The sequence below is a fragment of the Hyla sarda genome, chromosome 12 (genome assembly GCF_029499605.1).
Source record: "Hyla sarda isolate aHylSar1 chromosome 12, aHylSar1.hap1, whole genome shotgun sequence".
Classification (NCBI taxonomy): domain Eukaryota; kingdom Metazoa; phylum Chordata; class Amphibia; order Anura; family Hylidae; genus Hyla; species Hyla sarda.
The window spans coordinates 67,178,928-67,195,345 of record NC_079200.1 but is presented as its reverse complement, the minus strand read 5'-3'; the positions used below and the strand labels follow the sequence as shown (position 1 = coordinate 67,195,345).

General features: G+C 46.2%; 1 protein-coding gene across 2 annotated transcripts in view; it reads right to left on the bottom strand.

The window, feature by feature from the left end:
- Window positions 1-15,126, bottom strand: part of ZBTB46 (zinc finger and BTB domain containing 46) — a 46,182-nt gene extending 31,056 nt beyond the window's left edge. For both annotated transcript variants that reach the window (XM_056548426.1, XM_056548425.1), the window contains exons 1-3: window positions 14,981-15,126; window positions 4,181-4,288; window positions 1,144-2,087 (exon numbers count right to left, since the gene is read on the bottom strand). In XM_056548426.1, the coding sequence (XP_056404401.1) occupies window positions 1,144-2,053 (910 nt within the window). In that variant the 5' untranslated portion in view covers window positions 2,054-2,087; window positions 4,181-4,288; window positions 14,981-15,126. The remainder of the gene's footprint in view (window positions 1-1,143; window positions 2,088-4,180; window positions 4,289-14,980) is intronic.
- Between the last annotated feature and the right edge of the window lie 1,292 nt (window positions 15,127-16,418).

Sequence of the window (16,418 nt, the reverse complement as noted above, 5' to 3'; positions counted from 1 at the left end):
CGCTGGCCGTGGCTTCTGGATCTCCATGGAAACAGATAGGCCGAGAGCTGCAAGGTCGTTGTGACCTGGGGGCTGAACGCTGCGTGCCGTCCACAAGCGGATCCTCAGTGTCCAGAAATACTTAGTAACAGTTACTAATGAGCTGCTGCCTGGCAAAGAAGGTGTAACCAGATAACCACGCAACAACAGCAGGATAACAGCCAGAGAACCAAACGCTCCCGTAACGCCACATAACCGATTATCAGCCATAACCCATCATGCAGGAACAATTACCAAATGCATTTTTAGTTCTGCAATCCTCCAATATACTTTACAGCTTAAAAGGTGTTGCCCCTAAGCTAGAAGTCATCCCCTCAACAGAATAGGGAGAACTAGCTGATTGGTGGGGGTCTGACTGCTGGGACCTCCACCCATCCGGTCCCTTAGAAAAATGAAGTGGCAGCGCATATGCTCAACCTTGTCTATTCACTGTCTATGGGGCTTCTTAACATTGCAGTTTTGAGCACTCAGCAATGTTCCGAAGACTCTAGAGCATAAGTAAAGCCACTACATTCACTCAGGGGCAAAGGGTCCATCATTCTTCTATTCGGTGGCACTCATAATACTCATCCCCTGTGCTGTGAACAAGGGATAACTTATTCTTAGAAAACCTGTCTAGGGTTGTCTTGTAACAAGTGACCTGTACTTGTTTCAGCAGTTTACTTCTGGGATGGTGCAAGCAAAAAAGGTTTTCATTCAAGGAAGGAAAGCAGAGATCTTACAAACAATACCTATACAACAATTCTGGAGGAGTTAAAAACTGATGACCTATTGTGATTGTTTGACTGGTAGGGGCCCCTGTATTAAGCACCCTGAATGGGCCATGACAGCTCATCCATAGAGGCATTTGTGTCAGGTACTGAAGCACCTCCCATTTACTTGCACCCCCCCCCATCAAACATTGAAACTAAATCCTTAGAGAGCTTTAATGGAAGCACTTGTAACCCAACTTTTCCAGAAACAAAAGTATTACGAATCTGACAAAAAGGACAAGCAAAGCAGAAACGGAACAAATGGGAATATATATATATATATATATATATATATATATATATATATATATATGCAAATGGGAGACCCACAGGCATTCAAAGCAGAACTTACCAGAATTGTCCTGGTTGCTGTACTGCCATTGTGTGCTGGAGATGAAGGACGGCTCCGGTGACCCCGTTCTGCAGTTCTCAACCATCTGTTGTGTGATATGTCTAACAGTCTCTTTATTCTTGCGGTTCTTCCTGCGCCCTGAGTGCTGCCAGCCGTCCCCTTGCTCTATGTAAATGTTTCCTGGGTCCCCTTTGTTGACTCCTATATAATGAGTTGGGGAGACCTGCTCCTCCTTGATCCGCATTGGTCCATAGCACACGTCTCCTGGCCACACAGAAGACACCTCATCCTGACTGTCCACCTTCTGTTCGGTGTCCTCCTTGCCATAACTGCTGCCACCTTCATGACAGCTGGCGATTGCAGAGTCTCCTGATGAGTTGGCTGGGCTCGTCCTTCTGGCCAGCCATGGTGAAATACTACGCCCGGCCACCACGGCAGACAGCAGGGCCTCAGCACTGCTGGAGGGGGCACCCATGTCATAGTCTACAAGCTCATCAGAAGTCTCAGATTTTATGCTTATGTCCAAAGCAGCCTTGATAAAGCTGTGGCAGGCCTGGACAATGTCCGTCATCTGGAGGTAGCTGGCAGCGGACATGACCTCGATGACATTCTTACTGGTTAGTGCAAGGTGAGCCGAGTACATGAAGTCTATGATGGCTTTAAAGCCCTGGGCCGTAACAATGTCCAGCTGGGTGACCGTAGTCTGTTCGGACGTCTTCTGTACTTGACAGTAAAGGGTCTTGAAGTACCGGCTGCTACCCAGCAGGACGTTCTTGTGCGCTTTGAAGACTTTTCCCTCCACAATGACGCAAACGTCACAGAGGATTCCATGTTGCCGCTGCTCGTTCAGCTCATGAAGAAGTTGCCTGTAGTGGGACGGAATCTCCATATCCTCTTTACGGTTATTCATTTGTGGACGTCTTTGGTTTAAGGTCCCCTCAAAACTGTAAAGAGAGAGCAGAAATATTAATTCAGAGTCAGTATTGACTGCGGCTCTGGCATTGTATCCTGATCCCAAGACATTAACTTTCTCAGTCAGTGCACTACAAGTCTCAGCATGCCATGTCAAGTGGAAAGTCACAGGTTAAAATGAAGGTGTGCTGAGGGATGGTTTCTGGTGTATGAGTGCAATTCTTCTTTCACCCCCTTGAAGATCAAAAAGAGCTAGAGAAGCTGGATAAAACATCTGAGGACATTCCACATTAGAGAACATCAAAGGGGTCACTCCCCCCTCCCCAACCCCCCTACCACCCACACCCTATTGGGGTTTGCTTTGGGCGGTGAAATCCTGGTCTAAATAATCCCAGAGATTAGTGTCAATCCCAGAGCAGAGAGAGGAGAGTCTAAGAAAGGGATGAAACAGACAGAGGAGACTGACTGACTCCATATTTAAAAGGGGTACTCCCGTGGAAAACTTTTTTTTTTTTTATTTATTTATTTAAATCAACTGGTGCCAGTAAGTTAAACAGATTTGTAAATCACTTCTATTAAAAAATCTTAATCCTTCCAGTACTTTTTAGGGGCTGTATACTAAAGAGAAATCCAAAAAAGAAATGTATTTCCTCTGATGTCTTGACCACAGTGCTCTCTGCTGACCTCTGCTGTCCATTTTTGGAACTGTCCAGAGCAGCATATGTTTGCTATGGGGATTTTCTCCCGTTCTGGACAGTTCCTGAAATGGACAGCAGAGGTCAGCAGAGAGCAATGTGGTCATGACATCAGAGGAAATGCATTTCTTTTTTGGATTTCTCTTTAGTATACAGCCCCTAAAAAGTACTGGTGGAAGGATTAAGATTTTTTTAATAGAAGTGATTTACAAATCTGTTTAAACTTTCTGGCACCAGTTGATTTAAAAAAATAAATAAAAAAATAAAAAAAGTTTTCCACGAGAGTACCCCTTTAAGGGTAATGTTGATCTAAGGATCCCCTATCCTCATGGGTTGTAGTCCACCTATGCCAGGACTAAACATCAACTCTATAGGGGAGATTTATCAAAACCTGTCCAGAGGAAAAGTTGCTGAGTTGCCCGTAGCAACCAATCATTTTGGAAAAGGCCTCTGAAAAATGAAAGAAGCGATCTGATTGGTTGCTATGGGCAACTCAGCAACTTTTCCTCTGGACAGGTTTTGATAAATCTCCCCCTATGTGGAAAGGAAATCTACAACATGGCAGCACGTAGGCTTAGTAGCAACTACCCACCTTAGTAAAAGGCAATGTTGGGACCCCTCCTATACATAAAACCCTGTCAGCGACACCCACGATGATGAGGTCACAAGCGTTACAGGTGCAGAACGCGTTGGACACCACTCACAAAATGAGTAACTGTGGTTTTCACACCTCTGATCCTGCAGACCGAGGCGTCACAAGCCGCATGCCCTGCACCAGGGTTTTCAGTGGAAATGCTTTACACTGATGGTGTGGTGATATTTGCACTATTATTAGAAGTGTAGGCAGGAAGGTGATAGATCTAACACCAGGAGCCAAGCTGGATAGCAAAACTTATAAATGCAATGGGAGTGGGGGTAGTGCTATGCTGGTATAGGGGTGCCAAGATGTTACACCGAACCAGGGTTTCCCAACTAGAGTGCCTCCAGCTGTTGCAAAACTACATCTCCCAGCATGCCCGGACAGCCTTCGGCTGTCCGAGCATGCTGTGAGATGTAGTTTTGCAACAGCCGAGGCACCCTAGTTGGGAAACACTGCACCAAACAATGGTGAGATGTCTACCTGGTTTATCCCAGGAATATATATGTCCTTATTGAATGGTGTCCCCCAATCTGTTGCAAAACTACAACTCTCATTATGATCTGGCAACCATAGGGTTACCATAGACCAATGGTTTGTACCCTGTGGCTTCCCAGCTGTTGAGAAACTACATCTCCCAGCCTCTCCCGATAGCCGGCAGTACTAGTTAGGCTCCGCAGAGTATTGAACCTGAATCGGCGGCTCTCCTGCTGTTGTAAAACTACAAGAGTGCCCTGATAGGAGTTGTAGTTTCACAACAGTCACAAGTTATAAACCACAGCCATAAACTCACCAAGCGTCAAGATAGTCTCAGGGTTCCTCAGTAATCTTGACAGTGACCGAGAGTCAAAGAAGCTGATGGCATGATGCCCCACACACCGAGGCGAAGGTCTCAAAATCCCTGGAAATAATGGTAAATATCAGTAAGTGACATCATCAGGAGAAACATCCAATCTCAGAGCAGGAATTCCACATGGGCACATCTTAACCAATATGGCAGACTTCTCCCTTATAGAGATTTTTCTTAATATGCAAGCCCAGCAGAATGAGTTAACCTAAAAAGGGACCATACACCTGATAAAGCTGTCCACATGTTCAGCTAACAGCTATCCCCCCCCCACCCCAACTTACCCCATTCAGATGCACATGCTCACTCAGCTGATCACACATTTTCAATGAGAAGACTAGAGAAAGCTGCAACCAGACTCCTCTGCCCCACCCTCCAGCAGACCTATCCAGATCACACTGGCCAAACTCCAGACCCCTAGCTCACCTTCCTCCTCCAAACTCCACTAGTACACTATCAGACCCCTCTGTATCCTTCTCCAGACCCCTCTGCCCTTCAATCCCCCCCCCACCCTTTCCTCCTTCCAACTGCTCTGAGCTTCCTCCAGATATCACATCATCTCAAGACACTAAGCCCACCCTTCCTCCTCTGAACCCAACTAGTCAACCTGCAGACCCCTATGTATCCCTCTCCAGACTTTCCTGAAAACGTCACTATCCACCCCTCCAGACACCCGTCTACTTCAGACCCCACTAGTACGTCTTAAAACCCCTTTCCAGGCCCCTCTTGCTCCCCTAGATTGCTCCTCCACCAGACCCCTCTTGCTCCCCTAGATTGCTCCTCCACCAGACCCCTCTTGCTCCCCTAGATTGCTCCTCCACCAGACCCCTCTTGCTCCCCTAGATTGCTCCTCCACCAGACCCCTCTTGCTCCCCTAGATTGCTCCTCCACCAGACCCCTCTTGCTCCCCTAGATTGCTCCTCCACCAGACCCCTCTTGCTCCCCTAGATTGCTCCTCCACCAGACCCCTCTTGCTCCCCGAGATTGCTCCTCCACCAGACCCCTCTTGCTCCCCGAGATTGCTCCTCCACCAGACCCCTCTTGCTCCCCTAGATTGCTCCACCACCAGACCCCTCTTGCTCCCCTAGATTGCTCCTCCACCAGACCCCTCTTGCTCCCCTAGATTGCTCCTCCACCAGACCCCTCTTGCTCCCCTAGATTGCTCCTCCACCAGACCCCTCTTGCTCCCCTAGATTGCTCCTCCTCCAGACCCCTCTTGCTCCCCTAGATTGCTCCTCCTCCAGACCCCTCTTGCTCCCCTAGATTGCTCCTCCACCAGACCCCACTTGCTCCCCTAGATTGCTCCTCCTCCAGACCCCTCTTGCTCCCCTAGGTTCCTCCTCCTCCAGACCCCTCTTGCTCCCCTAGGTTCCTCCTCCTCCAGACCCCTCTTGCTCCTCTAGGTTCCTCCTCCTCCAGACCCCTCTAGATTCCTCCTCCAGATTCCTCCTCCAGACCCCCTTGTCTCGCTCTCTCTCCCCAACCTGACAAGACTGATATCCGAGAGCACTATAAAACATTCAACTCTTCAGTAAACATCAGATTACAGATTATCTTAAAAAGGTATTTCCAGTGAAGGCATTTAGTGAATAAGGACTAGGGGTTGACGTCACATTCAGGCCATGCATTTTTTTCACATTTTCAGATGCCCTGCCAGCTCTTTTGATCTGGTCTGTCAGGGAGAAGAAGATGGTGGCTGTCCCTCTCTAGGTCAGTATTTTTAGTGGGTGATCGCTCCTCGCACCTGATTGGCTGAGGCAGCTCACAGGACATGAGGTATATACAGTATATAATATTGGCACTTAAGATGGCTGTTTACTAAGCACCAGTGCACCTATGCCTCAGGGTATTCTCTCACCCAGTGACATGTTCCCTTTTATTTATTTTTTATTTCTAATGTATAAAGATACCTTTGCAGTGTTTGTGTCCCTTTAAGCAAATATAGTGAATGTAACCGGGAATCAGAGCAAGAAAATTACAGGCACAGAGAAAGTATCAGAGAACAAAGTGCCCCAGATATCCACCCCACACGGAGCAAGTGGCCCACTTTCCTCTCCGCTCACAAACCGCAATTCACTTAATCCATCATCCTCCGTACGAGGCTCTTCGGATCTATAAACCGGCAATAGCCCATCCGCTCACACCGAGAATAGATCACCTATCCCAGTGCACATCTCCACTCCGATAAGATGTTCTGTCTAGGTCCAGTCTGCTGGGTGGTGAGGGGCATCGTGCAGAGGGGTGGGGGAGGGGATGGAGGGATTCAATGCTGATAGAGTACGGAGCGCCAGAGACCACACTGGTAAAATACACAGATAATACTGGGAAATAAGGAAAATATCCAATCCAAATAATCTCGATAATTAAACTTCTGTTTTGTGTATACAGCTCCAATGCAGACTTACATACCTACATGGTGATAGCCGACTGACAAACCCTTTATATAAGGCAATCCACTGCTTCTACTCACATTACACTGCATAGGAGCTGTATACACAATACGGTTGTAGATTAGGAGTTTGTGTACACAGCTCTAATGCAAACCTATGTAATCCTATGGGATTGCGCACTCCCGTGCACACTTCTGAATTTCCGCAAGCGGAAATTCAGAAGTGTGCACGGGAGTGCGCAATCCCATAGAAGTCTATGGGCTTTAATTTGAGGCAGAATTCCAATAGCGGAAATTCTGCCGTGTGAATAGACCCTTATATGGCGGCCATTTAGATTTGTAATACAAGGACAGCTAAAGTCCACCAAACAGGAGCCACTCCCTGAATTGCTGCGCATCAAGGCTTAAAGGGGTACTCCGGTGAAAACCTTTCTTCTTTTAAATCAACTGGTGGCAGAAAGTGAAACATATTTGTAAACTACTTCTATTAAAAAATCTTAATCCTTCCAGTACTTATTAGCTGCTGAATGCTACAGAGGAAATTCCTTTCTTTTTGGAACACTGATGACCTCACGAGCACAGTGCTCCCTGCAGACATCTCTGTACATTTTAGCAACCGTGCATAGCAGATGTATGCTAAGGGCAGCATGGTGGCTCAGTGGTTAGCACTTCTGCCTTGCAGTGCTGGGGACTTGGGTTCAAATCTCACTAAGGACAACAATAAATAAAGCGTTATTATTATTATAATAACGTCAGCAGAGAGAACAGTGCTCGTGATGTCATCAGAGAGCATTCCAAAAAGAAAAGAATTTCCTCTGTAGTATTCAGCAGCTAATAAGTACAGGAAGGATTAAGATTTTTTAATAGAAGTAATTTACAAATATGTTTAACTTTCTGCCACCAGTTGATTTAAAAGAAAAAAGGTTTTCGCCGGAGTACCCCTTTAAAAGGACCCCCACAATAAGGTGCTAATAGTACCTATAGATAAGGGTTGCGATCATGAGAAAACCCCTTATTTTATTACTTTTTAATGCACTTGAGCGTGGTTTCAGAAGTCTACACGCCCTTTACATTTCTGCCAACAACCTAATAGTTATGGGGCTGATATGACTATAGACAGGAGCTGATGTGGGGTAAATTGTGTGCTTGCTGCTTACCTCCATGACTTAAAGGAGTACTCCGGTGGAAAACAATTCATTTTAAATCAATTGGTGCCACTTTGGGGGGTGGGGGGGGTTTGCAGGATTGTATAAACATTGGGGTCATAGACATAGCTTAAAACATGGATTATTATTGGCCTCCATATCCCATTAAAGGGGTGCTCCGGTAGAAAACAATTTATATTAAATCAACTGGTGCCAGAAAGTTAAACAGATTTTTAAATTACTTCTATTTAAAAAATCTTAATCCTTCCAGTACTTATCAGCTGCTGTATGCTCCACAGGAAGTTATTTTATTTTATATTTATATTGCTCTCTGCTGACACCTCTGTCCATGTCAGGAACTGTCCAGAGCAGGAGAGGTTTGTTATTGGGATTTGTTCCTGCTCTGGACAGTCCCTGACATGGACAGAGGTGTCAGCAGAGAGCACTGTGGTCAGACAGAAAGGAAATTTAAAAAGAAAAGAACTTCCTGTGTAGCATACAGAAGCTGATAAGCACTGGAAGGATTAAGATTTTTAAATAGAAGTAATTTACAGATGTGTACAACTTTCTGGCACCAGTTGATTTAAAATAAATAGTTTTCCACCAGAGTACCCCTTTAATGGGATATGGAGGCCAATAACAATCCATGTTTAAGCTATGTCTATGACCCCAATGTTTATACAATCCTGCAAACCCCCCAAAGTGTGCCCCGGAGAGGGGAGCAAAATGGCCATTCAGAGCCCTGGTTTTACCCTCTAAGTGTGTCAGGCGTTATTCAGTGGAATTCCAAAAATGCCTCTTTACCCAGACTCATCCACCGACCACAGATATGGCAGTGACCACACGCATGCTGCAAAATTCAGGGTAGGGGGTTGTTTCAAAGCATCTGCAAAGTGATGGTATTGATAGAAGGGTCCCGATACTCCCTCCTAGTGCTGACAGATGCCAGGACAATCACTATGGGTTCTGCAGCCAGCGCCCACCACACCCAGGAAAGCACTATGCCGGGTAAGGATTGGGGCATATGCAAAACAAAGCCCTAAAGATAAGGCATAAAGTCAAATGGAGGTCATGTGACCATCTGCACTGCTTTACAACCAAATACACTAAAGCAGTAGACCCAAAGAGTTGTAGTTTATTTTTTTTTTTTTTTTTTATATAAGTCAGTGTTTCCCAACCAGGGTGCCTCCAGATGTTGCAAATCTGTCCAGGCATGCTGGGAGGTGTAGTTTTGCAACATCTGGAGGCACCCTGGTTGGGAAACACTGCTATAAGTGATAAGACATGACACTATACAGTGGTCCCTCAAGTTACAATATTAATTGGTTCCAGGACGGCCATTGTATGTTGAATCCATTGTATGTTGAGACCAGAACTCTATGGAAACCTGGTAATTGGTTCTGAAGCCACCAAAATGTCATCCAAAAATAGGAAAAAGTGAAGATTAAACAAAAATAAGTAGATAACTAATATAGATAAAGCAAGTCCTTATATATAAAAGTAAGAAAGATCTGCTGAGAGCTGTAATCACTGTCCATGTCAGCATTTCCCAACCAGGGTGCCCCCAGCTGTTGCAAAACTACAACTCCCAGCATGCCCGGACAGCCGTTGGCTGTCCGGGCATGCTGGGAGTTGTAGTTTTGCAACAGCTGGAGGCACCCTGGTTGGGAAACAATGGTTTATGTAGAGGACAGGAGCTTCTTTAGGGTCCTATACAGTACACACAGTGTCCCAAATGGAGCCGCCCTTACATGGTGTCCTAAAGGAGCAGCTAACCCTGGCACAGGTAAAGAGTAGTACAGAACATGTAATACCTCCCTGTACTGTAGGGGGCACTACCAGACAGTCAGTGCATATGCTTCACTAATACAGGTGATTTACCAGTGAATGTCCATTCTGATTGGTCAGTTCCTCCAGTTGTGACACATTTCACAGATCTGGACTGTCTGTACATTGTATGTTGAGTCTGGTTTCAAGTTACGATGGTCCAGAAAAGACCATTGTATGTTGAAACTATTGTATGTTGAGGCCATTGTAAGTTGAGGGAACACTGAATTGACTTCCCAACGTTCCCAAAATAAACTAGGACACCCTGCGAATGTGCAGCCCCGAGGTTTCTCTATGGGGGAGGTTGTGGGACAATTGCTATGATGTTTGGTGAGAATTTGGGTGATCATCTCAAGTTGCCTGCCTATACTTTTAGCTTCATACGGAGCACATGAGGAAGTTAGGTAAAGTATCCAGTGCACTTGATAATGTGCCCCAACCCCTTAGATACACTGGGATTTTGTAGGGGCCATTGCCTTCAATGCTTGTTTAGTGGTCCATGGCAATCTGACTTGCACCATATTATTTAGGATGGAGACTATGGCCGACATTTATCATTGTCTTTAGACTGTTTTTTGTATCTAGAAAAGGCGCGAGCAGGGTTTATTTGCGCCTTTTGGTTTACACATTTCTGCTGATTTTGAGTTGCAATCCACTGATTTTGGCAATACACATGATATGGAAGGGTTTTATGAACTGCGCCTTTTTGTGAAAAGGTGCTAAAAAAGGCGCAAAGCCACTGAAAAATCTCTAAAACTACACCAGCCCAGACTTAGCTAAAGGGTACGTTCACACAAGCGGATTTTTGCAGCGTATTTCGCAGCAGATCCGCTGGTGAAGGCCCGCTCTATGCTGTCTTTACATATGCCTGCTTGTAGCGGCAATACGCCGCTACCAACAGACACACTGCAGCGATGTGCGCGGCCACTCTCCCTGCTCTGAGTTAGGCAGAGAGCTCCCGCGATGTGCGAGTATACGGTGACTCGCACATCGCAGTGTGTCTGCTTGTAGTGGCGTATTGCCGCTACGAGCAGGCACATGTAAAGACAGCATTGAGCGGGCCTTCACCAGTGGATCCGCAGCGAAATACGCTGTGAAAATCCGCTCGTGTGAACGTACCTTTACGGTGTATGTGAAGAGAGAAATTTCAGAAAATGTGACCTGCACAAAATGTATGAAATGCTCTGCGACCATTTCATAAATGTGGTTCTCCTCCACATTACCAGCACACACAAAGGTGTAGAAAAATGCTTCACGTACACCTACAATGATGAATGCTTCACTTACACCTACAATGAAAAATGCTTGACTTACACCTACAATGATAAATGCTTCACTTACACCTACAATGATAAATGCTTCACTTACACCTACAATGATGAATGCTTCACTTACACCTACAATGATGAATGCTTCACTTACACCTACAATGATGAATGCTTCACTTACACCTACAATGATAAATGCTTCACTTACACCTACAATGATAAATGCTTCACTTACACCTACAATGATAAATGCTTCACTTACACCTACAATGATAAATGCTTCACTTACACCTACAATGATAAATGCTTCACTTACACCTACAATGATAAATGCTTGACTTACACCTACAATGATAAATGCTTGACTTACACCTACAATGATAAATGCTTGACTTACACCTACAATGATAAATGCTTCACTTACACCTACAATGATAAATGCTTCACTTACACCTACAATGATAAATGCTTCACTTACACCTACAATGATAAATGCTTCACTTACACCTACAATGATAAATGCTTCACTTACACCTACAATGATAAATGCTTCACTTACACCTACAATGATAAATGCTTCACTTACACCTACAATGATAAATGCTTCACTTACACCTACAATGATAAATGCTTCACTTATACCTACAATGATGAATGCCGGCCGATGTACCTTGGCAAAGAAAAGACTTCTGGAGGTGATGGGATTCAATGGCGCTGGTCAGGAGTAGACACGTCAGGTAGGTAAGAGAATGAGTTTATTGAAACAATGCAATGCGTTTCACCGCAGGTGCGGCTTCATCAGGCATGATGAAGCCTGATGAAGCCGCACCTGCGGTGAAACGCGTTGCATTGTTTGAATAAAGTCATTCTCTTACCTACCTGACGTGTCTACTCCTGACCAGCGCCATTAATAAATCCCATCACCTCCAGAAGTCTTTTCTTTACCATTGTCTTGCTCGGAGGGGAAGGCTGCAGGCTGGACCCTGTCTCTCACCCACGCTGACCACTGTTGTGTGTGAGCTTACACAACCGCATTCGGTAAGGGTATTTCCTATTTTACCTTCTGGACCCTGCACCTGCGGTATTACGCTATGGAGCGCTCTCCCTTGTCTTTTTGGCCGACGTACCTTGTGACGCTATCTTCTGACAACTCCCACTAAAACTGAGGAGGTCCCAGGCTGGTACAGTCATTGGGGGAGATTTATTAAAACCTGCCTGGAGGAAAAGTTGCTGAGTTGCCCAAAGCAACCAATCAGATCGCTTCTTTCATTTTTCACAGGCCTCTTTTAAAATGAAAGAAGCGATCTGATTGGTTGCTATGGGCAACTCCACAACTTTTCCTCTGGGCAGGTTTTGATAAATCCCCCCCCCCCCCCCCCACTGTGTCCACATGTAAGTGGCCATACCCTCTAGTCAGCACTGGAGTCAGTAGACGTCACACTTGCTGCCCCCCCCACTGGCTGTTCTGTAATAAAGCCCCCACCTGCAGCCCCCCCAGACACCTGTGTTGTTTCTGCAGGCTCAGGTAAGGCAGCGGCTTAGCCTGTTTTCTCTAAGTTGGCTGTAGCTAAGATACCCCCCCTCTCCCTCCGCAGCCCTGGGGGACAGCGTGCAGTTGCAGCACAGCTCCGCAGATTCCCCTTTTGGAGGTTACAGGAAGGAGGAGGGAAGGGAGGAAGGGTAGGGTAAGGAAGACACAGAGACAAAAGAGGAAACAAGGGAAAAGGTGAAAGTAAAGAGGGGGGGCAGCAAGGGAGGGGGGTGGGGGTAAAGAGGAAGGGAAAAAAGGGAGGAGGTTCTGTCCCTGGCACGCAACCACCTCTGTACAAAGCGCAGCATTCAGTGCCCTGCCCTAGGAAGGTAACACCTTCCCCAACGCCCCAAAAATAGACGCTCACAAAGTTCGGCACTGCAGCTTATGAGGGCACAGGTGGCGCCCACCCTGGATCTTTCCCAATTTATATATTTGTTGCTGCTACCAAAGCTCAGTATTGTTATATCCCCAGCTCTAGTGGCATGGTACCGGGCGCTGGGCACTCACGTATGGATTACAATATTCCCTGCCCAGGACTCTCTGTACAGGCATGCCCATAATCTGTCCACTGACGATAATCTGCCTAATCCGAAAGGCGCTGCTGAGGGGGGCAAACATGTACCCCCTATAACTGCCAACCTTTTCCCGCTCATAAAGACAGGCATTTATTGGATCAGTGGTCCCAAAACTGTGGTTGCAAAACGACACCTCCCATCATAAAGGTCATCAGGGCATGTTGGTAGTTGTAGTTCGACAACAGCTGAAGTGCCACAGGTTGGGGAACACTGTATTAGGCAATCGCTCACAATGTAATTCCCTTAGTGTATAAAACGGCCCTGGTGGTTTTTAATTTTTTTATTTATTTATTTTTTTTATATATTTTTTTATATATTTTTTGTCAGATTGAGCAACAAACTTTCTATTTGGTGCCTGTTGCTACTTTGTATCATACAAATGTCCCAACTGTTTATACCTGGCGCAAAATATAGGGTCACTTCTCCACGCTATGTACGTGCTAGTGAACGCACACACTGTAGAGCAAGGTTTCCCAACCCGGGCGACTCCAGCTGTTGCAAAACTACAACTCCCAGCATGCCCGGACAGCCAAAGGCTGTCCGGGCATGCTGGGCGTTGTAGTTTTGCAACAGCTGGAGGCACCAGGGTTGGGAAACACTAACGCTGGATGTGTCACTTCTCAAACTATTCCAGGCCGGGTTATTCAAAACAAAAAAAATTTCCCTAACAAAATAACCCCAATCGCTCACACAACCATTCATTCATCAAAAGTAACCGGCACCCCCTAAATATTTACATCCCACTCATCAACACCTCCGCACGCAGGACACCCACCCGGAAACATGTAAATAGGTTATATCACACCGAGGGTCCCCAGGCAAAAAAAAAGCCCCCACCCACAGTGTAACTCTATAGATCAGTGTTTCCCAACCTGTGGCTGCTCTGCTTGTTGCAGAACTACAACTCCCATCATGTCTTCGGCCGTCATGGCACGATGGGAGTTTTTTCAACAGAGTTTAGAGAACACTGACCTATAGGTTGTGCAGAGCTGAATCGGCCATCGCTCCGATTGGATCTGAACACCACATCAAAATAAAATCTGTAAGTGACAAACTGAGCTCTGCTGCATCTTCAGCTAGAAGCCAGAGCATTCTCCATAGGTACAGACACCTGCTCTCGGGATAGTCATGGAGTGGAGGGCAGGTGACCAGTGCACGCAACGCAATGACCAACACATCTCTACTGCAGCAGAGCCCATAGGATTCTGTAGTGTACAGCAGGGTTTCCCAACCTGAGGGTGCCTCCAGCTGTTGCAAAACTACAACTCCCAGCATGCCCGGACAGCCGAAGGCTGTCCGGCCATGCTGGGAGTTGTAGTTTTGCAACAGCTGGAGGCACACTCTGGTTGGGAAACACTGATCTATAGTGCAATAAATACATATCATACAAGTTACACAAACGTTAAACCTGATACACATATACAATATATATATATATATATATATATATATATATATATATATACACACACACACACACATATAAAGACACTATACATATATTATACACACACTATATATATATCTACATACACACATATATAAACACACTATATACACACACACACATATAAACACAATATATACACACACACACATATAAACACAATATATACACACACACACATATAAACACAATATATACACACACACACACACACATATAAACACTATATATACACACACACATATAAACACTATATATATATATATATATATATATATATATATATATATATATATATATAAAACACACATACACCTCAAGTTCACACGTCTATGGTATATATGATTCTTTCTATGCCTATACACAGCGGCACCGATCCTCCCCCCGGTACATATGTGTGATATTGTCCCGATAACAGCGGGGGGGACCCACGGCGGCCGGACACAGCGCCCACCCCAGCAGTCTCGCCCTTCCCCCCCATCCCGGAAGCCTCTATACAATGCTCCCGGCGACGCTATAGATGCTGCTCTCAGCCGAGCCCCGGTGCCGTACGCCCCGTACCTGTGTCCAGTCTCCGGTCAGTCGGTGTCTGTCTCTGCTGCGCGTTCCCGACACTGTCAGACGGCGCTGGGGGCGGAGATAGGGCGGGGCAGCCGGCAAGGGGCGTGGTGTCTACAGAATCAGACAGTGCGGAGAGGCCGCGCCCACAGACGATCCGTACTGACAGCTATTCCCCGCCCACTGGATGTGGCTTGAAGATGTGGGTTGGGTTTAGACAGATGACACGCCCAGATAGCTGAAAACTATTGGATGAAGCGGCTAGATCATTCTAATAGCCCCGCCCATGTGTCAGCGGCTTGGAAGGAGGAGCTGTCTGAGGGGGTGGGAGAGGGGAATCAAAACCACGTGGGTGGACCAAGGAACACGTGACTAAGGAAATGCCATTTAGGGTCAGTGTCGCTTACTAGTCATGGCCATTGTGTGCCCCATTATAGCAGCTCAGGATTGCTCCAATCATGCCCCCTCTAAGTTCTATAACCTTGCTTGGGCAATGCCATCTGTAGATCTGCAAGAATAGATGCGATTTCCATAGACTTGAATGTGGCAGTGACCTTTCTTTTGTGGGTTGCCATCTTGGAGCAGTTCCCTACCTGGGACTAGGCCATAACATCCTAGAGCACAACCTTTCATTTAGTCCCCTCAATGGCATAAACCTGTAAATTGGTGTGACCCCAGCTGTTTAGAAACTACCTGACCTGACTGTAATAGTTGCACACTATAGAGCAGTGGTCTCCAACCTGTGGACCTCCAAATGTTGCAAAACTACAACTCCCAGCATGCCCGGACAGCCGTTGGCTGTCCGGGCATGCTGGGAGTTGTAGTTCTGCAACATCTGGAGGTCCGCAGGTTGGAGACCACTGCTATAGAGTACAATATTGGACTCCAAGTTCTGGCTCTCCAAAACTACAACTCCCAGCATGCCCTGACAGCCTGCAGTAATAGTCACACTCCATAGAGAATTAGACTCCAACCTTAAGCTTTTCAGTTGTGGCAAAACTATTAACTCCCCATAGGCCCAGATAGCCTGCAGCAGTGACCTAACTATTGGAGATGAGCGAACTTACAGTAAATTCGATTCGTCACGAACTTCTCGGCTCAGCAGTTGATGACTTATCCTGCATAAATTAGTTCAGCTTTCAGGTGCTCCGGTGGGCTGGAAAAGGTGGATACAGTCCTAGGAAAGAGTCTCCTAGGACTGTATCCACCTTTTCCAGCCAACGGGAGCACCTGAAAGCTGAACTAATTTATGCAGGATAAGTCAGAAACTGCCGAGCCGAAAAGTTCGTGACGAATCGAATTTACTGTAAGTTCGCTCATCTCTACTAACTATAGGGGGTGAAAGACACCGAACAAGCACAAGCAGGGGTCTCCACCACTCCAGTGGGTTCAAGGAATCAACTAGAGGTTTACAGGGTTTTAGCCAGGGTCATCACTATCA